Consider the following 22,313-nt stretch of genomic DNA (forward strand, 5'->3'; position numbering starts at 1 on the left):
TGTTATAATGGGACCTACTTTAGCATCTATTTACGACAACACCCCTATTTACTCGACTGAGTAATAATAATAGCAAGTGTCGGGCTTGGATTCCGTGTTGCTTTAAATAAATATCCGCGTAAAAAGAAAATGCTTCTTTAATCCCTTCCTCGTAATTTTTCGACACGTGGATGGTTGAAATTAGGGTGCCGACATCTTAGGAATTTTATCTTGGAGACGGGAACACCGCAGCAGGCAATGCCATTTTCTTCGGATGACAACGCCTTGGATTTTGACGTGCAAAGAATTTAAATTGAAAAAGAAAAAGAAATTACAAAGAATAAGCGTAGAAGAGATATTTTTCTTTTTTCTTTTTTTCTTTTTGTCCTTTTTGGGATGGAAAAAGAGATAAAGAGATTGTTCCAGTAAGTGTTACACATGTCACAGGCTTATTCATGCCCCATTATGGCAACTCATGCCTCGAGGTGCCCTCGGTTCCCTGCATAGCGAAGACTTCAATTTTCTCCTCTAGATATAACATATTTTTGTTACAAATATGAACGGAATTAAATGTATAGAAGCGGTTCCACATGAACTGTCGCCCCCTAGTTAATCTCACTTCAATTTCACCCAGGCAAAATTTATTTATTTATTTATTTATTTTACAACAATTTAAAGAAAGAAGCTTTTGCTAGGTTGAATTTCAAGCGAGATTCATTAGTGGGAGAAATGCCATTTCTTTATTCAAAAGATTATGGTAATTACAACTTTCAATTTTGACATAATTTAAAATTATCCTAAATTAGTCCTAATAAATTCAGATTATAAAATTAGGTATATTTATGATTTTAATATATTAAAATTCTATATATATATGCATGTAAGTATGTACGTATTCAATCTTTTAGAAAATATTGGTATGGGTAAGGAGGCATGGTCCCACGTCCCACCGTCCCAATGCTACGTTTCCATCTTTTTTTTAAATTTTAATAATAAAGTCTTTTAACCACTTGAGACTTGACCAAAGAACCTTGCCCTCGCACAACCTTGTCCTAAGCGGTTCGAGCCGCGACACATGTAAAAATTTATTTATTTTTAATTATGATATATTGATATATAATTAAGTGAAATAGTCTTTTTTATTTTGAAAATATTTAAGAGAGTAAAATCTAGACAGTGATATATAAGAATTAATGTAAATTAATTTCAATAATTATTTTCGTACAATATAAGTTATAAATGTGAGTGAAGTAGACAGCTCTAGAATATTAAAAGAATAAAATCTAGATAATAATATATAAAAATTAATATAAATTAATTTCAATAATTATTTGATAATAAATATCATCTATAATCTCTGAGTTATAATTTAAACATTAGAATCAATAAATTAAAAAAATAATAATACAGTTTTTTGGATAAGTACACGGGCGCAGGCCGACAATAGTGGATCTGGATTATATTGAAGTGGTCCCAAGAGCAAAGAGGCTGTGGCTCCGGAGTTCTAAAAGTCCAAAGCTCCACACGCACTTTGTTTCAGTAACCATACACTTGAACAAATTTGCAGTCTTTGCATTTGCGATGACGAAAACTTTCCACGAAATCAAAACACCTCTAATAAACTATTTTGTTATCGATTGTAAAATTCACTACGCACATCGGCATCCGTTGAAACATGTAAAAAGCAATGTACAAAAGCTGCTGTTACATGTGTATTAACACTTGATTCACGCCTTGACGCCTCTCACAGAAATCTCATGATCCCATTAATCTTGCGTAACATATCTCAAAGCCAATGCAAGTGATCTCGTTGCCTATTTCCCTTTGACGATTCAAAATTGTTGAAAATAACTTTTTTTTTTTTTTTAACTTCAAAGAAGTGACAAAATATAAAAGAATATTTTCTACACATTAAACATCTAGATATTTTTTTTCTTTTCTTTTTAGAGTACTTGCACATACCGTTTCCAAGAGAGACCCTTTTTTTTTTTTTTCCGGGATTGGTTACTAATTTGGTGTGAATACTCCTATGGTGAAAAAGGAATCACAAAGCTCTAATCATTTTTTTTGCATCATTTAGTTGTAACTTGAACATTGGGAGGTTTATAAATAATTAAATTAATTATAATGCCTCTACTAGGAAAAGCTTAATAATTTTCGCTTTCTTCCTCCTATAGAACATAACAAAAAATAAAAGAGCTTTACTGGTACATGTCCTATATAGTATTGGGTTCTCTACTTCAATCGGCTATCTCAAACCGAGGCTTATTTGGACACACCAGTCACGTTTGGAAGCTCTCAAATGCTTGGATTGTAATTCTTGTGGATGAGATCATCTAAATCTTGGGCCCGAGCCGGACAATGGGTGGACAAAGAACCCTAAAATAGAGTAAAGCTTCTAACACCCCACTAAAACTCTTAAGAAATCCTACCTTTTATTTTTATATCTCTTTCTTTTAGAAATTATAGAGAAGACATAGCATTTTAATTATTTCCCCTGCCATTTAAAATAAATTCTGTAAACATACTTTTTCATAATAAAATTATTGTTATTAGATAATTTATTTCTTCATTGTTTCAATATTATTATAATTTCATCAACAAAATTAATTATGTCATTTATTAGGATTAAAATTAATTAGGATCCATAACTCGTAAAGACATTTTAGTTTAATTGAATTCATGTTTGTCCTTTTATGTAATTTTCAATAAAAATACGACTATGAGTACAAAAGTGGGATGACATAATATTAAAAGAGTGTGAAATAATCGGTAATTGAAATGGATTGAAATCATAATAGAGTATGAAAATCAAAATAAATTGTTTACTTTAATTGTAGAAATCAAAATTAAAATAAACCATATTATCATTTATGTATATATGTTCTCTTGTAATCGAAATGAATTCTTATAAGTTACTACAAGACCCTTATGGTGTGTTTACTAATCAGAAATCGGAATGGAGTGGAATTTGAATACAGAATGGTACGGGTGTTCGCGGATCAGATGCGGATTTGACTCAATCCATATCCAATCCACCATTTGACGGATTGATTTCGGAATTAAAAATTTTTAATCTTGTCCAATCTATGAGGTACTTAAATTTAAAAAAAAAATCTAATATAAAAATAATTTATTAAATAAAAAATTAATGTAAATTTTTTTTACTACCAATTAAATTCAAAACTGAACAAGATTTAAATAAATAAATTATTTAAATAAAGCTAGAATAATTTATTCAAAATTTTTAAATATAACACATCGAAAAAAATTCATTTGTTTAGATTAATGTATGAAAATTAACTAAAATTATGAATTTAAATGTTGAAACTTGAGAGGTTGGATGTAACAGGAAGAAATTAAGAAAATTGAAGAACTTGAAAGAAAGTAACAAATTAAGCTTAATTACCTCTAATGGTGAAGTGAAATAGTGATGGCTTGTGCGTGCAGTGGGGTACGAATTTGGCGTTATATGTCAAAATATTTTGTTTGGCTTTAGAATTTTTAATGTTTAGGAAGCTATATTTTCTTATTTAATTACTCAAATATTTAATTATTTTTTATTTTATGTTATTATTGAATAAGATATAATATTGTGTTAATTTAGCTATACTTTAATTAATTTATTTATTTATTAGTAAGTAGCATTGCTACATTTATGATTTTTTTAATTAAATAATTTTTTTTTTTGCAGATTTACGAATTTTTGCAGATTTATTGAATTTTTATTTATTTTTACGGATCGGACGAATTGAGCGGATCAGATTGGGTTCTAAACACCCTTAGGGAATGAGAATCAAAATAAATTGTTTATTTTAGATGTGTGAATCGGAATTAAAATAAACTGTACTGTCATTGATGTGTTTACTTTATCTTGAAATCAGAATGAATAATTTCAAATTACTAAACTGACCTTAGTTTATTATTGTAATAATAATAATAATAATAGTAGTAGTAGTAGTAGTAATTTTTCCCTTCTTTATCGTTCCTTCTTCTCCGTCCATTCTCTATCTTCAAACTCTTTTTACTTTTTCTCTTATTCTTCATTACTTCTTCTCCGTTTTTTTTTTCTCTTCTTTATTAATTCTTCTTCTTCTGCGTCAATTCTTCATCTTCAAATTATCAAGTGAAAAATACCCACGGTGCCTTACAAGAAGAATTGGTTTTGTTTGCTTCAATTATTTTTTGTATTTCGTACTTTTGATTATTTCAAAAGAGGATAAACTTGTAATAATGCAATTTAAGTAGGGATGTTTTAGACAATTTTGGGTATGGGAGTCTAATTCCCAACACCCCACTCCCTCGTAGCAGACTCCCATTCTTCATTCCTAACTTGGTGTAGGACCTACTAAAATAAATCCCATTCCTCTTCTTATTTCAAGAAGCAAACACTATTTTGATTTCAATTCCCCAATCCGGAAGTAAACGCACAAAAATTGCACCCATATGAGATTGCTTATCCTCGAGTTTTTAGATTGAAAAAAAAAAAAGGAAAAAAGAATGGCCCCGTTAGGAAGGGATTTAAGTGTTAGATAAACCCGGTGTTAACCATTAGAAGGTCTCCGAGCTTCAACTGTAATATATTAAACCCAGATAAATTTACATATAAATCACACAAACCAACATGCCAATCAAATAAATTACATCAACTAACAACAATTCACACATTAATTTTCATAATACAGAGGGTGCTGAAAATGAAAATGTTTTATCTTTTCTCCTTATTTGTGAATTGGAAAATGAAAATGTTAAACATAGAGAAGAGTAGTACAACCAGCCTCGATAGGAAACAGGATGGATACACACACACACACACACACACACACACAGCTTTGGAGTTCAATGTCATCGTATTGCTCCAAGAAGATTGGCGCCATCAAGCTTTGCACCTTCCAGATGCTGTTTAATCATCACCAGAACACCTTTAGGAGACATTAATACATAATAATAGAAACACAAAATTCACATGATCTGAATGTCTGGTCTATTTTACTTACCGTATCTCGAAGATTTACGTGCCGTAAATAAGCTCTTTGAAGGTTGGCACCCTTTAAATTGGCATTACGTAGCTTTGCACCCTGCCGCATAAATGTTCGAAGTTTCAACAAATTAAACTCTCCTGAGAAATACATGTCACGAAAAAGTAGGGCTGAAACTTGCATCTAATGTACAAGATTCAATCAGGGGTGCTTGTCCCACACTGAAAGTGTATGGGGGAAAGTGCACTTTCACAAACCAAAGGGGCAAGATGTGATTATCACAAGATTACAAAAGGACTGCAGTCAAGAGAGAGAACTGAACATGCAGCTTGTATTGAGGCCATGAAAATTGATGAAAAGCAGTAACAAGCAACCATTTTGAAAACACTTCATATGGTCGAATCAATAAATCAAAGCTAAAATGATGTTGATGATCGATAGCTTTTAGGTGATAAGAGTCTTGGCACTACAGTTAAAATTATTATCTAGGAGTGCACACATTAATCAAAGAAAACACAACCAATAAGCATGCACTCTTAATCAGCATATAAATTAACAAGTTAGTTGCACATTATGTTGTTCCACAAACAGATTGCTCGAACAATTCACAATCTTACCTTCAAATTAGCTCCTTCCAAATTAGCTCCCTCTAGGTTGGCATTAGTAAGATCAGCAGTCTGAAAAGTCAAGAGGACAAACAGATTGCAATTTGATTAAAATCTCAAAGTAGCAACATTCTGCATGAAAGAAGAGCAGCACAATTGGCAACATACATTTTAGATTAAGAAGATGGGATAAAAGCAAAATTACAAGGACATGAAGCAAATGGGCCATGTTTAGTATGGCAATTTTGACCCAATAATTGCGGCAGGTCTTGGCGATAACATAGGCATACACATAAGGCAGAAGCAAATAATGTTGCAAACTCCTAGCTAACTACAAATGTTCCATATAGAAAAAAACACCTGCAAAAGTAAGGGAAAAAGCAACAGATAAAAAACTCAAGATGCTAGACCTGTAAGTGTGCAGATCGCAGGTCTGCTCCACAGAAGCTGCAGTCTATCATGCAAGCATCTGCAATCATTTAAGATAAATTTGAATCCAAATGACATTTTACCGCAAGTAGTTCCATCCTTTTTGGGAACAAACAAGAAATGATATTTTGTATTCATTGTAATTCCTTAAGCTAAATAACAATCATGTGCTTTCTTAACCAAGGTACAGTTGCAAATTCTGAAATTGTGATGCCATAGGTTGTTCTTAATCTTTTTGAACTGAATATTGAAAAAATATTCCTTCAATCATAAATGTTAAATAATTAAAAGAACTGTGAGGGGGGGGGGGGGGGGAATGAATAAGCGGATGCATACAGAAAATTATGGAAAATCTGATATGGAAATAATATGAAAATGGGTATGCATAACTACATACTGAATCTTGACTAATTTCAATTTAATTCAGATAAGAAATTCCAGTATGGGAATTGCCTTGTAAATTTGCACTCTGAAGATTTGCACCAGCTAGTAAAGCTCCACGAAGGTTTGCCCCAGCAAATTCACATCTTCCCTAGGCAAGATAAAACCCTTAAAAGGCAATTTTGAAAAATACATATAATTGGGAGAATATCCAGTATTGCTTTGACTCTCTTACTCACGCAAAGTTGCATTGTGAAAAATGGAACCCTCAGCATCCACATCCTGTATCAAGAACAGACAGATTCAGTATGATTAATATAACTGGTTGCTGGAAGACAGGACAAAATCGCATCTTGTCACTGTCAACTTGCATGTTAAGAATTAAACACGAAAACTGCATGCTGACCAATTATAAGAAACCTATAAAATTCAAATCAACATCAATACTGGCTTAAGGAAGATATGAAAATAAAAATTATACCAACCCGAAATTTCGCAGATTGAAGATTTGCGCGTGAGAAGAAAACATTTCTAAGACACGCATAGCTGAAGTCCACAAGTGAAAGATCCTGGCCATTTTAATAAGATAGCATCAGAGGAAACAATATCTAATGAATATATATCTGAGAATACTAATGAGATTATCAAAAAACCTCTAAGCTACCGCTAAGAAGTCTTGTGTTACATGAGTATGAATTGAGGAGGTAAAGAAGACCCTTCTCCAATAAGCTACCATAGAAGCCACATAAAACCCTAAAGCAGTTACAAACTTACAATGACCAGAATAAACCACCCCAACTATCTATTGGCAAGTAAAATCACTTCGCTGGATTTCTGAAAACTAGCAAAACAAATGCATAAATTGGCAAATTCGACGATTTCCTCTGAAAACCAAATTATAGCAGACATAAAACTTGAAGTATTCATAGAATAAAAATCTTTCAAGCACCTCAATTCAGTAATTATTACCAGCTTAGAAAGATCAAGGCCAGAAAGATTAAGTCCTCGAAATCTGACTTTTTCAGACTGTATACACTTGATGATATCAATGCGTGTTAGCTCAGTATCTAACTCATTATCTTCCTTTCTCTTATTTGTGACAGTATGGATTCTCTCAATTAGTCCCTGAAATGAAACACATTAGATGCAAACTATTATTTGAAAAAAGTAATACATTTTATCCACTAACACACATGGATTTCAACAGCAATCATACAATAATTGAGGAAGGACGGTCATATCAGACTCATCTATCAAGATTCAATAAGCACATCAAACTTGTTTACATGTAATTTCCACATTCCACATGAATTTATAAGGTCTGCCTAAGCAAACCAAAGAAGGCTACACTCAGTACTGTGTTTTACACCAAGTAGTATACTGCCTTACCTTTGCTGTTCCCCAGATACCGTCCTGCAATCCAGATACTTAGCTGTGAAGTTTCAAGCCAGCGAAACCATTTTAAAAGTACACATGGACACAGATACCATTATCTGAATCATCTTCGATAACAAATTGAAATGCCCTAGCATTCAAAAAACTTAGGATCTCTTTAAGTGAAGTTCCTTTAAAAAAATAGAAAAAAAACTGAACAACAATGTAATGCTAATAAAAGGTAAAAAAAATAAAATAAAATAAAGCATAAGGACAGAAGTTCACCAGGAGCATACCAGTATAAACCAAAACCACCACAAATCTCAACCATAAAATTTAAAGTAGTAAAGTAAATAATCAAGGGCATGCAGTTGGCACAGGTGCTTCCAAATAAAATGATGATTCTTTTCAAACAGAAAAAAGAAATGGATGTTAATAAACTAGAAGAAACCATGTCTTACAAGTAATTGATAATATTCTGCTTCCCGTAGAAGCTCTAAAAACTTTGACTCTGTTAATGTAGGGACAGCCCCATCCCTTAACCAATTCAGAATATGCCGAAAATGTTTTCCGTCCCTATCAACAAAGATATATCCCTGCAATAATTCAATATGCTCAAAGATAAGAATCTGAATAATATACCCAAGAGAAGTGCTTTTCCCTGGAATAATCAAAAGAAAATAAGTTAAAATGTTTTTCTTAATGGAAGAACACAAAGGAACAGCTCTATGACTAACATGAAAACCATAAATCAGAATAAGAACCCAAACCTGGTCATTTGGAGTTTCACCGGATCAAAAAGATCACATGGAAATAAAATTGTGAAAATGGGATTATTTATGCCGAGGTCATGGCTAAACTGCAATCATTACTCCATTTTTGGTAGAAGGAGAAGAGAAGAAAGAAGAGTAGGTGAGTCATCATTCTTTCTCTGTGATTAATTGATATGATGGAAGTGTTGTAGATATTAATTTGATAGTGATTCCTCCCTTCAAAAGAATTCATTCCTTTTGTCATTATTTCACAAAGTTTAACTAAGACTGAGTTTTCTCGATTTGAAGGCATCGTACACTCTACCCCTTTCTCTTCCTCACATTGCTTCTTCCCAATCCCACAGGGAAGAAATCAAGAAACAATTACAATTTTTAACTATTCACCAGCAAAAACAAGGCAAAGAAAGATGCAAAATGTAAGCAAAAATAAGAGAGTTACACACCTCAGAGTCTTGGAACACAGTATGGCGACCGCTGAACATAGCTGCAAGCATAGACTCAGGCTCACGACGAGTCAGAGTATCAATTGTTGTATAAAATTTCTTTCCCCCTGGATATTAATACATAAAATATAAATTGGTTCACTTAAGAGCATGAATTGTGCAAATTTGTCAATAATGTCGTTCTTTCACAAACATTCACCGAAACGTATAACAATAAGTACATCATAACATAACTAAACGGCTTAAGAACTGCGCAGATATTACATACAGTAGAGAAACAAGAAATAAAATGAGATTTGCCCTTTTTAAACAGAAAGCAATCAAAGAGTAAACTAAAGAGCTAATAATTCACAAACTTCAGTTGATTAAACTCATTTACAAGTAATTAGCAACAAAATCCAAGCTAAATAAAAATAATGAAAATTAGGTTCTTATAACATCCGTCAATTCTATGAAAGTTTACCACGATCAGCAACATATAGATAAATCGCAATAAAGAAAAACCGACGACATGTCGGTTGTGTAGTGCATACGTAAAGGAATTTGCAGATGATGTAAAGAGAATGAGGGATAGTAACTGACCAATGTTGAGACGAACCATTGAAGACGAATCGGAGTCCTTCGCCATTGTCGAGTGTAATGACTTGTCGTCTTACTTGCGCTCATAGGTATTTATAATCATAGCTGACACTGTTCGAAGGACAGCAAGGATTTGGTGGGCACAAATGCATTTTGGGAATTGGGCTTCGGCCCAAGAAATCGATAATCAGAGGCTTTTTTTTTTTAATTTAAAAGGATTAGAATATCTATAAATTAGTAGGGCTGAGACCATCTTAAATCTATTAAGTAAAAGAGATATTAAATAATTGATAAATTAATAATTTATTAATTTACAGAATTATTTACAATTCAATTAATATACATTTAATAACTAAACATTCAATGTTCATAATTTCTTATTACAATTCAAAGCACTAACAATACTTCATAATTTCTTATTACAATTCAAGAATTTAACCTTAGAGCTTTTAGATGCAATAAAAAAAAATAAGAAATAAGATTCAGTTATATTCAAATTTTAAGAAAAAATAACAATAAAATCATATTTTATGTAATTAAAATGTCATAGTCAACTACATTTGTAATTTCAACAAATTATTAATTTATGATTTAAATGAGACCACAAAGTTATATAAGATTTTTCTAGATAAGTATTATCTTATTATTTTATCGAAATTATTAATTTAATCCATTAGCCCATGTCGAGACCTTGAAAATTTAATAATTTTATAATAGAGATTATTAATTTATCGAGTATTAATTTATAGAAGTTCTGAACTTATGATTGTATATTATTTTATATTAATAAAGAACAAAGTAGCATTCTTTTTAATTCCGAAGTAATAAAATTATGGCTAAATTAAGAGAGTAGATATATTTTATAACTTGGTTTAACAACATCACGCGCCTCCCTTGTAGTTTTGCAGCTTTGAAGCTTTATCATGAATCCTTTAGCTTTGGCTGGAAAATTATGTTGTTAACGAGAGTTTATATATTAAACAAGTTGGTCTACAATTTCCAAAACTAAATTTGGGATAAAAAATAGAAAACATTTGCATGTTTTTACCTTTTGGAAGAATTACTTGATAAGTCCTTCGGGGTTTTTAATTAAATACCCTTTAATAGTTTTAAAATTATTTAAATACCCCCTCCCTTTTTGGTTTTCATGGATACCCTAACAAATGTGAGCAAAGTCGGAAATACCCTTAATGAATGCATCAAATGCACTCAATGAATTGTCTTCATATTTCTTTCCTCATTTCTTTCACTTAAATCTATTTTTGCTGCCGATTCTTTCAAAATCTCTTAGAATCTCTCAAAATCTCTCAGAATCTCTCAAAATCTCTCATAACTTCTTACACAAATACAATTATGTATTCATTTCTTTAACACCCACTCTTTCTTTAAAGGTGCATTGCTTATTAAACAACCCAATAAGGTATGTTAATGTTGTTGGGTTTTAAATTTTTTAATTTTTAGGAAAATTTAGAAATTTTCCTCACATTACAATATTTTATTTTCACCATTTTTTATTATACGTAGAAATATATGCAATGTAGGTTGTTTAATTATATTTTTCAGCAATATAACTTATTTATGGCGAAAATATTTTGAGTCGTGCATTCTTTTGATACCGTGTACGTCATATAATTAGTCATGTAGGTCGTGTAAGTCGTGTAGGTCATGTAAGAAATATAGTTGTGTAGGTCATGTAAGAAATATAGTCGTATAAGTCGTGTAAGTCGTGTAAGTAATATAGTCGTGTAGGTCATGTAGGTCGTGTAGTTACTTGTATATGAAATTTAATATTATTGTTTTTATTGTATTATCATATATGGTTTTGGTACGCGTGTCTATTCTCTTCAATGGTGAATGGATTAAACAAAATGACGAGTATAAGTTCAAAAGTTCAAAGGCTAAAGGGATAATGATACCACGATCGACAACATATGCCGCATTGGTGGAGAAGATAGCTGAAGTTATTGATATAGATACTTCGGAATTCAAAATCACAACGAAATTCAAACTTAAGACATCTGATCCTATGCCACCAGTTACAATTCAAACCAATGATAATGTGGAATTTTTTTAAATTCCAATTTAATTTCACTTCTTTTTTTAATAATTTTCATTGACATTTTCTGCATAGTAGCAAATATAAATTCTTAGCACAAATTAAGTCTTTAAAGAACTAAATTAATCTAATGATTAATGGAAAATTCGTGTAATTTTAAAGTCGCAATTAAACATATTACAGCCATTTAAAAAGTTTTTTTCTTTTTTTTTTATCTTCAAAGTGCTTTCTTCCTCTGGCCAAGCATAAAAGCATACATGAGGAATGCTTGCATATAATTAATCCATGAAATCAATTAAGAAAAAAAATATCAGCTATAGGAAATTAATGTAATGTTATACACATAAAAACACCATTCGCAGTGATAAAATATTTTCACTCATAACTAGACATATCATGACTTACCATGACTTATAATTGGAAATTAAGAATCTCTCTAACTAATGACATTTCACAAGGTAAAGGTATATGTACAATTCCAATTTATTGTGAGCCTAATTAAACTAAATGTAATGTGCAGATTCTATTGACAAGAAACAAAACGTGGAATTGAAGGTCGTGTAATTGTGTAATACAAGAAGATCGTATAATTGTATAATACATGAAGGTCGTGTAATCGTGCAATACATGAAGGTCGTGTAATCGTGCAATACATGAAGGTCGTGTAATCGTGCAATACATGAAGGTCGTGTAATCGTGCAATACATGAAGGTCGTGTAAAACACAACCTTGAATCTTACATAACCTTACACGACCAAATCTTGTATTACATAACAAAATTATAATCAGCACAATCCATTAATTTTTCATAATTTGCATGCAGCAAAACAACTAGAAATTTGTTTTCGAACATGTTATGAGAGACCCACAACTAATTAATCTATTTTTTCAATATAAAATCCTAACTTTTTATTTTTTTCCCTTGAATAGTAACAAGAAAACTAATTACATGGAATTACTTGTCTCAACTAGTTACATTCTGACAATTTTGCAGTAAATGATCAACTCTCTCCGGCGATTATGTAGTGACGAACTATGCTTCACTTTCTCAGTTGTGGCAGCTTCTCATTCTCAAGCTTAGTTTGCTCGTGTTGAAGTTCGATTTACCATATATAGAGAATGAATGTTTGTTTCAGTAGAGGTGATGCCAGTGAGGGAATTGCAGCAGATGAGTGTTTGTTTGCTTCAGTAGAGAAGGGAGAGGTGCTGTCCGTTGAGTTGAAATGTTTTAAAATGAGAATAACTTAGTAATTTCCTATCCGTTTTTAAAGGGTATCGATGAAAATTTCGTCAAAAATAAATTTTAGGGTATTGAGATGATTTTTGAAGTATGGAGGTGTACCGGGCGCAATTGGCTCAAGTCCTTTAGAGAAAAATGCTTGCTATTATAGAGCACTCTAAAAAAAATCCTTAATGATTGAGGGATGATAATAAAGTTCAATTCTAAATCTGTCAGATAGATCGAAAGTAACAAACCATATATATTTAAATCTATTTAGTAATCCAGGGTTACAAGCCAAGTGTGCAATAGCCAATTCCGAAAATCAAAGCTCAGCCTATGCTCTCTGAGCACAAATAAGATCTGATATATACATATCGAATCCTCCATTATGTGGAGTGAAATTTCCATCGTGTACGGTGTACCTAACAATGAGAAAGCATGGCAGCATAAATTCATCTTCCATGTTATTCTACTTATTAGTACTGGTTCCCTCTTAACTTCTCCAAATCGGGGAGGTCTGCAATGTGTAAAGCATGTAATCAGATAAAAGAAAGAGGGCCAAAAAAAAAAAAAAGGTAACAGCCAAAAGATTAAATTTCTTTGAGAAATAGAAAATGGGAGCTTTTGGCATAGGCACAGAATAGAAAGTAACAGAGTCATTTACAGTTGTTCAGAATACATGCATTCAACTTTGAATGCAATGGACAATTCCTCCAACAAACAATCGAATTGGATTGTGGAAGAGACAAAAGCTTAATGAGGTTATGGTTTTGGCTAGGTGAACTCAAAATTCTTTTATAGACCAAGTAGGTAAAAACAAATCCCATATAGACGGATGTACCTCATACCATGAACAGTTAATCGCAAACACTTGCAGGCTTATGCACACGACTATGAAGATACTAACGGTTTCACCGATGGTAAGTGAAAAATATATGATGTATAATTTAAATGGAAGTACATAGTTTCGGATTGAATTCAAGGTTAAAGTTCCACAGACAGACAGAAGAGATGAAGTTTAAAAACTTACAGAGCATTCCTTCATCATCACTGCTTTCATCATTTTGGCCAGCATGCTGAAAAAAGAATATGATTCAAGTTAAATGATTGAGCAACAATAAAAAATGTGCAAAATTAATGCTCTATCCACAAAAATTTCAGTCTATATTGGTAAGAAGAAACAGGAAGAAACAATTACCTCAGCATCATCATCATTGGAAGCCAAATCAGCTGTAAAGACCACAAAATGTTGGTTAGAACCAGTGGAAGTCTTACTCTAAAATTTTTAATTTTTGAATTTCGAAAGATCTAGCAATGACAAAGATTTTCATATCCAGTGACCAAGTTTTGAAAATTAGAATACGGAATGACGTCAACTAAATTCACTAATATAAGCTAGAGGAATCCCTAGTAGATATAGCACGCATGCACACATGATATGCATCAGAATACACAATAATAAACTATCTCAAAGTCAATAAGAAGCCAAAATTAGAGATAAACTTTTAGCCACTATAAGGAAGACTGATATTTGCAGTGTGATTACAATAAACAAACAGAAACCTCACTACCCATAAGTAAAGCAAAATAAATAAAGGATAATAACTAGCCAAGAAATGGAAAAGCTCACATTCTCTGAACACGCACCTCAAAAAGAAAGAAAGAAATAAATAAATGTTCTCATTGGATCTGAAGCACAAGCAATCCACTGACATCCTTCGATAATTAGGTAATTTAAAGGGGTTAAGCTCACATCTTTTACGGAAGCAACAAGAGAATTAACAACCTTCCAGAGGATTTAGGGAAATACCACGAGGCAAGAAAAAAGAAATATCCTTCTTCAATCTAGATATCCTGACACTGCTCACCATCTACAACAGTCTGTGGCTTAAAAAGCAGGTCACTGATCTCTCCCTCCCTCTGGCACCATTTTCTCTTATGTCTCATTTTTCCCTTCCTGCCAACTCCCACTACAGTATTGAAACCTATTCTATCAACTCTTCCCCCTCCAATAACAAGACCAAAACCAATTTTACTCCCCGGTTAGCTAGGTAGTAAATGGAAATTTGTGAATCTGTCATTCATCCGTAGAAACAAACCAGAACTGCATAAATTCTCTTCTCTCCCAACAGCTTCTTTTCTCCAGAAATAGGCACAAGTATTTGACATGGAAACAGTTTATCTAACATGGCCACCTTTAAAGACAAAGACATACTAAGGACGTGGTTTTAGATACGGATACAAGAAACAATCACAAAATGTAAAATCTATACATATGATATTAATTTCCAATGGATACAGCACTTCATTCTTTGACATAACTTCATCAGATTACTAGGTTTGATTAGGTTATACACACATTTATTCATTTATTGTTTTCAACCTATAATCTACATGCACTTAGAATGAGAGCTACCTATAAAAACAAGTTACCAGAAAACAATACAGCTAGAAAACATTAATCTAAGTAGTTCTATAGGTTTAACTAACTGCAGGAAAAAACCGTTGATTTTGTCAGCCAGATTATCGAGATCCTAATTCTGGTAAAAAGAAAATGAGATAATAGAAAATCAAAAATTAAATAGACACAAAATGAGAAATCAAGATTATACGGCAACTAATATATAGCATGGGCTGCAGCTAACAAGCAATATAAGCCATGATATTATGCCAGATACAAATTTTGAGATCCAAGAGAGATCAAGAAGCATGAATACCACTAAAATATCGAAAGAAGTGAGTGCAGAAGGATAAGAAATCAGGTTGATATTCTTCATACTTTGGATCAACACATAGTGATGCAATAAACTTGTAATTAGCTTCAAATGTATAGGCTACCATGTCAACATTTCCGAAAACACACAAGATTGTGCTGGATTCATACATAGTACATTTATAAAAAAACAACCTGCTTCTAAACTTCATGAGAACATCGAATAATGAACTTACAATTTGATCCCTCATCATCTTCATCGCACCATTTGTTCCAATCAACCTTAATGTAAGGTGCTGGTTTCTCTTCTGACTTGAGTAGCCTTTTCCACCAACCTTTCTCTTCTTTTTGGACCGAGCATATTATGTTCCTTAAGCCAACTTTAGTCTTACATTTCTGCACCACCAGCAACAAAACTCAAAGCATTACAAAAGTGGTATATTTAGCCGCTCTTGACTCGAGTGAGAGAACAGGATAAATAGCCTAGGTATATCCACATCCATGTTATGAGATTGATTATGCAACATCTAACTTTAATATAAAGCTTTTGCTTCAACAAAGACTAAAATGTTTGTAATTGTTATGCTTTTGGAGCTAAAATGTTTGGCAAACACCCACTTTTACTCTGCACCTAATATCTACCACCCACCCACACACTAAGTCTCTCGTTTGGTACAGCTATTTATCAGTAGTGGCTTTAAGCCACAACATTTAAAGCGAATTTACCCTAAAATTTTACAATGAAAAACCTATACTACCTTTAACATTGTTGTCAAAATTATTATTATAAGTAATATTTACCAAACACTATCAACTTCTAATTCATATCAAAGAGCTTTCACTCCACAATAGCCGTGTCTTCTTAAGCCAGAACAACACAATACCAAAGGAAGCCTTAAGCTAGTGATTTGATTTCACAACAACTGCAGATCAAGCCTCAATCCCAAACATACATAAATCAAATGCAGAAAGCAAAAATTTAACAATATGTTTGGTATACTAAATGTCTTTCATAGTTTCATTTCACAGGGTATTTAGATATGCAATGATAAATTGGAGCAATTTCAAGAACCGAATTGACCTCAGGTAAAGTTTTTCCAAAAAGTTCCAAGCTGAAGTCGAAAAGCTCGCCTTGGACTCCGACGGCCGAGAAGCCAAAAATCCCCTGAGGCTCGCATTTCACAGAAATGTCTTTCGCGTCGGGTAATGAAATGGTAAGGTATACTTTATCGGAGCGCTGAGCCCAAAGAACCTCCGGATGGCGACTGAACATAAAAGAAATAATAATAATAATAATAATAATATTTTTATTGTGACAATTTTGAACTAATAATTAGAGACATTTAACAATATTGATTAATACTGGAGAAGAAAAATAAGGTTACAAGAGAGAATCAGAAAGATTACCTCATTCTGGTGGATGATTGAAAACGGTGGGTCGATTGATGAACAGAAGCGTAACTGTCTGGGAGTGAGAGTGACTCTGCTGTTTACTGGGTGAGTGTGCTTACTCGAAGAAATTGAAAGTGATAATCTCGGGCAAGCCAACACGTCGATTTGGTCAACAGTGATCCAACAAACCAGGAACTAGGTTTTTTTTTTTAAACGATTTTTTTTTTCTTTTAATATATATTTTTTTCAGTATTATATTGCCCCGCCCGTGGGCTATTACATTTTGGCCCTTTTGGGGACCCCTCGTTCTCTTACAAGAAGGGAATATTCTTTTCCATCCACCGGTTTGTAGGCAGAGTACGTATACTCTTCGAAATTAAGGACAAAATTCTGAATCGTGCCGCATTAGAATTAAATTGAGTCTCAAAAGAATTTTGGTTATAAGTATATCGTTCAAACGGTAATATATTAAAAAAAATAATATTTGCTACAATGTAGACCTATCGGGACTTTGAAGCCCAGACCAATTCTTGAGTCTAGCCTAATGGCACCTCAACAGATCAAAATTGAAATCCAACTTAAATTTCAATATTGTGTAGGGATCTGCCTTAATTTAGGCATGCCAAGACCTGCCTTAAGCATCAAAGTTTTTTTTATCTTAACATAGCTAAGACTTTCTTTAAGCATCATAGTGATCTATCTTCATATAGCCAAGTCTAGCCTAAAAAATCTAAAAAAGGAAAAAAGAAATTATTTTCACGTATTGAGAGACTTAAATTCTTAACCTTATCCATAAGAAAAAAAAAGTGTATCATTTAACTAAATCGTGACTAAAAATTATAATTATTATTTTTTGTACATTTAGCTTTAAAAAATCACTATATATATTCATATTCATATAAGTTTTGACATAATTTGCATACCACTTATTTGTTTTTTAAATAATACGAGAATGAAAAAACTCAAGCATTAAACACTAACTTTTGTTTCATGCTATCAATCAACTTGAGAAATTTTATAATATATCGAAAGTTCTACGTCACAATTTAATATGAAGCCATCGATTAATAATAATTAGACACATGACAATAGATGTTAGAGAAATTTTAAATTCCCTCTTTTCATTATCCCTCCAAAATTTAGAATTTCAAAAAATGAGAGAATAAATGTTGCTTGCTCTCTTTGTTATCTAATTCTAATTATTATTTTTTTCTCTCTCTCTCTCTCCAATCATGTTGCTAGCATTTTTTAAATCTATTGAAGAATAAGAAGAAGGTTTTTGTCGATGAAATGATTTTGGCAGCCTTTTTAACCCAAAGCTAACATGATTGCTGCGACTACCAGTGAAGAAAAAGATGTGTTTTGCTGGCGAAGAAGATGTTTTTTGAAGCATGAGTGGCTGCCGTTTAATTTTTTCCTTCATATTTTTCGATGTAGTGGCTGTCCTCAAGTTTTATTCATTTACTTTTCGGTTGGCCTACTATTTATTGGCATAATGAAAAATTTTATTTTAATAAGCATTTATAGATTAATTTGAGGAGGTTTCTTTTGCAATATTAGTGTGGATTCTGCATTGGTATGATTTAAATTACGAACTTGCTACAATCTTTAATTAAATTGTCAAAAGTAATTTAAAAAATCTTTAATTAAACCGTCATAAGTAATTTAAAAACTGACTAGATTAGAGATGGAGATTGGAGAGAGAAAAATATAATTTGAATGAGATAATAAAGAGAGAAGAAATTCTATAATACATCATAAGTAATATAACTAATTGATGTATGCATGATATATGTAATTAACCTTAATATAACTAACACTTGTATGATGATATTTCAAAATAAATACACATATGTTATAAAATTATTTATTTATTATATGACTGATATTTTACTTTTGATGCATTGTACAATTTCTCAGAAGAGAGTAGTATTTATTATCTCTAATTTTTTGAAATTCTAAATTTTGGAAGGATAATAGAAAGAGAAATTTTAAAATTTTTTCAACGTATAATGCCATCTATCTAATTATTATTAGTCGGTGTTCCACGTTAAATACTTAAATTGTAATATAGAACCTCTGGACCTTACTGTATAATGTACTGTATAATTTCCTGATCACACACTTTCTCAGTTGCAAAAGAGGTGGGCTTATGAGTTCCTTACGGGGATTTAGTGTGAATCCAAGCAAAGCCCATATAGATTTTTCCGGTTAACCGCTATGGCATCCTAGTTTCAAACTCAGTACTAAATTTACAGATCCATTTAAAACCCCCACATCAGTCTCTCACCGTCTCAAGTCTCAAACAAAAAACCTGACCGGAACCCAAACCGCCAAATCCGATTCGATGGTGGACTGTGCTAAAACCTTTAAAATTCCAAGACTGACATGCGGTAAAGGAGATGGTGATAGACTTAGCAATCTTCCAGAGCACATCATTCATCACATATTCTCGTCCATGGAAACAGTTGATGTTGTTAGAGCAAGCGCTGTTTCGCGAAGATGGAGGTACTTGTGGCTTTCCGTTCCTTATTTGAGTTTCAACTCTGAAACAATTTGGTCAGACCCGGAACGAAGATGGTCTCGTAGGACAATCAATGATAAGTTCAAAGATTTTGTCAACTGGGTAATATTTTCTCAAAATGGGTCTGTTAATATTAAAAGATTTAGTCTTTACTGCCGGCAGTATTTAACAAGTTACGATAACGATAGAACGATTTACAGATGGGTTTCTGCTATGGCACGACGAAACGTGCAAGTGCTTGATCTGACTGTAACTTCACTATACCCATTTGAGTTTGACTTGCCACATAGTCTTGTAACTTGTGATTCATTGGTGGAACTGAAGTTGAGTTTGAGCTTTCATGTTCACCGATGTTTTTTAAAGCTGCCTACTACTGCTGGTTTTATTGGGCTCAAATCTCTTGATTTACAAAGTGTTGCGTTGGATCATAATTTGTTTCCTGAATTTATTTCAAATCTTCCCCTGCTTGAGAATTTGTGTATGGTGTCATGTGATTTTCCTGAATTGGAGATTCTTGACATTTCTTCCACTAATTTGAAGAATTTGGCTCTGGAATCCATTGCTGGCAATGATAATGCTGGCGATGATAATGCTGGCAACTACAAGCTTAAGATTGCTTGTCCAAATCTCGTGTCTTTTAATTGTATAGCTTTAGCTCCATGGTTACCTCACTTTGCCTTTGAGAGCTTAAACTCCTTGCAAAATGCATTCATTGACCTGGATGACTACAACGATGAAGACATGGAGAACGAAAGATGTCACGTTTTATCTACAATCTTCAATGACTTTCGTGAAGTTAAAGTTTTGAAATTATCGGAAGTCATTGTTCTCAGGGTATGATTTCATATACATTCATTGCACCAAATCATGATTCTGCCAGAACTTGTATACACTTTTTTATTTTGACATTAGAAATGAAGTAAACTGAATCTACGTTCTTTGTTTGGCAAAATAAGAATTCTATTGATTATGGAACCTTCCAAAATGCTAATTTGTTCTTTAGACTATGTATAAGCCATTGTGACATTGTATGAAGTCTCATTTATCTGAGTAATCAATTGTTATTGATGTCAAAAACTAGAACTCATTGGTGACTTGAGTTTATGTATATTATCATTTGTTAGATTTTTTGTGTGATTATTGCACTTAACTTGACTAATATATTCTCTTTCTTTTGGCCATTGTTCCTTCAGGTTCTAGATCCTGATATTGGTCCCGAAGAACGGCCGCTTCTTTCCACTTCATTCAATAATTTGAAGTCCTTAATACTTTCTGCGGGGCCGGCTGCATGTCTCATGCCATCAATGCTTAGGTTGCTCAACTGCTCTCCAAATCTAGAAGCTCTTGCAATATATTCTCCTAAGGTAATCTTAACACCAAAAACTATTCCATTTGTTAGATACCGTTGCTTCTATCCATTTTTTTTTTAAAATCATATCCCCCATTTATGTACTAAAATTTTAATCTTGTTAAAGTGCAACCGGGCTTTGCTTAAATTAGCGCAATAGAGTGGAAAGTATTTGTGATATATTATGTTGACCGCTTAGAGCTTAAAGTAAATGTAAATCTTGTGGCCTCTTGGTTGTCCCCATGCTATTGCTTGTTGAACAGATGGTTGAATTTAGAGTCAATCAATCAGTTGTGTTCTTCTAAGGTTTGTGCAAGTTTTGTACAAGAGCAAAGTTTAGAATTTTTTTAGTTTGTGAAAATGATATAGCTTTTTCTAATTCATCTTACTCTATTCTTTGCTTAAAAATGAATTCTCCTCTTGATTTGATTCCTTGACTGCATTTCGGTCTGTTTTCTCTTGGCAGCATGAGCGTGGAACTAATTTTTATAGGAAAACACCGAACAAGGCTGCTATTTCATGTTTGACAAATCATCTCAAGACAGTTGAAATAAAACATTTTTGCGGTTATGCGAATCAACTTGAAATTGTGAGGTTTCTTCTAAAGAATGGACATGTATTGCAGAGAATGAGTATTAGATTGGCGGCAGGTGTTGAGAACCAAGGGAAGATAATCTCGAGGATAATGAAGTTTCGGAGATCATCTTCAAGTGTTGTGCTGGAATTCCTAGATCCTAAGCCAGTTAATGAATTTTCAGATTATTTATTTGATGGTGAGCAAAAGAACTATAATTATGTTTAAATTAAAAAAAAATGGTTTAAGTGTATGTTCGAATTAAATAGTCTTTTGGATTTGTAGAAACTGAAAGGAGTACAGTGCCAGTCACTGTGGCAGCCTTATGTTTTGTTTGAAACAACTAAGAAGCTTCTGAATTGTTATGTAGCTCAATTCTGAATTATTCAGTGTATTACACGCAATACTTATGTTCCATTTGTCATATTTTATTTTGGCATTATGATTGTTTTGACTTGATTAATATTGATTATAATTTGTGTAACATTTATCTTCCATATGTAGAATTATACTTTATATAGCTAAGACCTGAGTAGATGACACTGCCTGCGTACGTCTTCAGGACCCGGTCATAAACTGTTTATCTCTGCGTCTGTCTGGCATCCCATCCACGTATGACCTGTCGGCTTTTTGCCCACAAGCATGCAGTGTGTATGAATTGCAGTCCTTGTACGGACGACGTGTCATCGATAAAACACGAGTTCTGTTCTTTTTTATCTTTAGTTTAGATTACATTTTGCAAAACTAATAAACGATAGAGCTCCTAGTAAGGTCAATAGTTAACTGCGAACCCAGAAGATCGGAATGCTATACCTTTCAAACATGCATTTCAAAGCCATCTGCGGTAATGGAAAACAAGCATTTCAAACTCGCTGTTAAACAATGATAAAAGTAATTTTTAATCCTGAGTTTTAATTCCAAGCATGAAGCTGATTCATAAAC

At 32.6% G+C, this 22,313-nt stretch overlaps 3 protein-coding genes across 5 annotated transcripts; 1 reads left to right on the forward strand and 2 right to left on the reverse strand.

Annotated features, from left to right (window-relative positions):
- Nucleotides 1-4,523: 4,523 nt before the first annotated feature.
- On the reverse strand, nt 4,524-9,667 carry LOC102608137 (FH protein interacting protein FIP2). Of its 3 annotated transcripts, none has more exons than XM_006479091.4 (11): nt 9,546-9,667; nt 8,964-9,070; nt 8,209-8,343; nt 7,343-7,498; nt 6,859-6,942; nt 6,609-6,655; nt 6,446-6,519; nt 5,974-6,032; nt 5,576-5,635; nt 4,977-5,057; nt 4,524-4,878 (listed from the first exon to the last, which is right to left on the reverse strand). In XM_006479091.4, exons 1-11 carry the CDS (start codon nt 9,589-9,591, stop codon nt 4,825-4,827), a joined length of 903 nt encoding a protein of 300 aa, XP_006479154.2. In that variant the 5' UTR covers nt 9,592-9,667; the 3' UTR covers nt 4,524-4,824. The 3 variants fall into 3 exon arrangements, with proteins under 3 accessions (XP_006479154.2, XP_024954442.2, XP_024954443.2); XM_025098674.2 differs by having other exon boundaries at nt 4,524-4,901; XM_025098675.2 differs by lacking the exon at nt 4,524-4,878 and having other exon boundaries at nt 4,981-5,098.
- Nucleotides 9,668-13,055: 3,388 nt separating this feature from the next.
- On the reverse strand, nt 13,056-17,155 carry LOC102608624 (co-chaperone protein p23-2). The gene is made up of 6 exons (XM_006479093.4): nt 16,941-17,155; nt 16,615-16,798; nt 15,770-15,929; nt 14,019-14,050; nt 13,851-13,896; nt 13,056-13,337 (listed from the first exon to the last, which is right to left on the reverse strand). Exons 1-6 carry the CDS (start codon nt 16,943-16,945, stop codon nt 13,297-13,299), a joined length of 468 nt encoding a protein of 155 aa, XP_006479156.2. The 5' UTR covers nt 16,946-17,155; the 3' UTR covers nt 13,056-13,296.
- A 1,833-nt stretch (nt 17,156-18,988) lies between these two features.
- LOC102608914 (F-box/LRR-repeat protein At3g58900-like) lies at nt 18,989-21,797 on the forward strand. Its single transcript, XM_006479094.4, has 3 exons — nt 18,989-20,283; nt 20,643-20,813; nt 21,264-21,797. Exons 1-3 carry the CDS (start codon nt 19,273-19,275, stop codon nt 21,597-21,599), a joined length of 1,518 nt encoding a protein of 505 aa, XP_006479157.2. The 5' UTR covers nt 18,989-19,272; the 3' UTR covers nt 21,600-21,797.
- Nucleotides 21,798-22,313: the final 516 nt, after the last annotated feature.

This window comes from Citrus sinensis, chromosome 3, assembly GCF_022201045.2.
Source record: "Citrus sinensis cultivar Valencia sweet orange chromosome 3, DVS_A1.0, whole genome shotgun sequence".
NCBI classification, from domain to species: domain Eukaryota; kingdom Viridiplantae; phylum Streptophyta; class Magnoliopsida; order Sapindales; family Rutaceae; genus Citrus; species Citrus sinensis.

Excerpts from the sequence above, each read along its gene's own strand:
- LOC102608137 (XM_006479091.4), bottom strand. The coding sequence starts at position 9,591 with ATGGCGAAGGACTCCGATTCGTCTTCAATGGTTCGTCTCAACATTG. Across the intron at positions 7,499-8,208 it reads CAGAATATTATCAATTACTT|GGACTAATTGAGAGAATCCA; the intron begins GTAAGACATGGT and ends GTTTCATTTCAG. Across the intron at positions 6,033-6,445 it reads TCAGAGTGCAAATTTACAAG|ATGCTTGCATGATAGACTGC; the intron begins GCAATTCCCATA and ends AAATGATTGCAG.
- LOC102608624 (XM_006479093.4), bottom strand. Across the intron at positions 15,930-16,614 it reads TTGGAAAAACTTTACCTGAG|AAATGTAAGACTAAAGTTGG; the intron begins GTCAATTCGGTT and ends CTGGTGGTGCAG. Across the intron at positions 13,338-13,850 it reads TGATGATGAAGGAATGCTCT|ACCTCCCCGATTTGGAGAAG; the intron begins GTAAGTTTTTAA and ends TACACATTGCAG.
- LOC102608914 (XM_006479094.4), top strand. The coding sequence starts at position 19,273 with ATGGTGGACTGTGCTAAAACCTTTAAAATTCCAAGACTGACATGCGGT. Across the intron at positions 20,284-20,642 it reads CGGAAGTCATTGTTCTCAGG|GTTCTAGATCCTGATATTGG; the intron begins GTATGATTTCAT and ends TTGTTCCTTCAG. Across the intron at positions 20,814-21,263 it reads TTGCAATATATTCTCCTAAG|CATGAGCGTGGAACTAATTT; the intron begins GTAATCTTAACA and ends TTCTCTTGGCAG.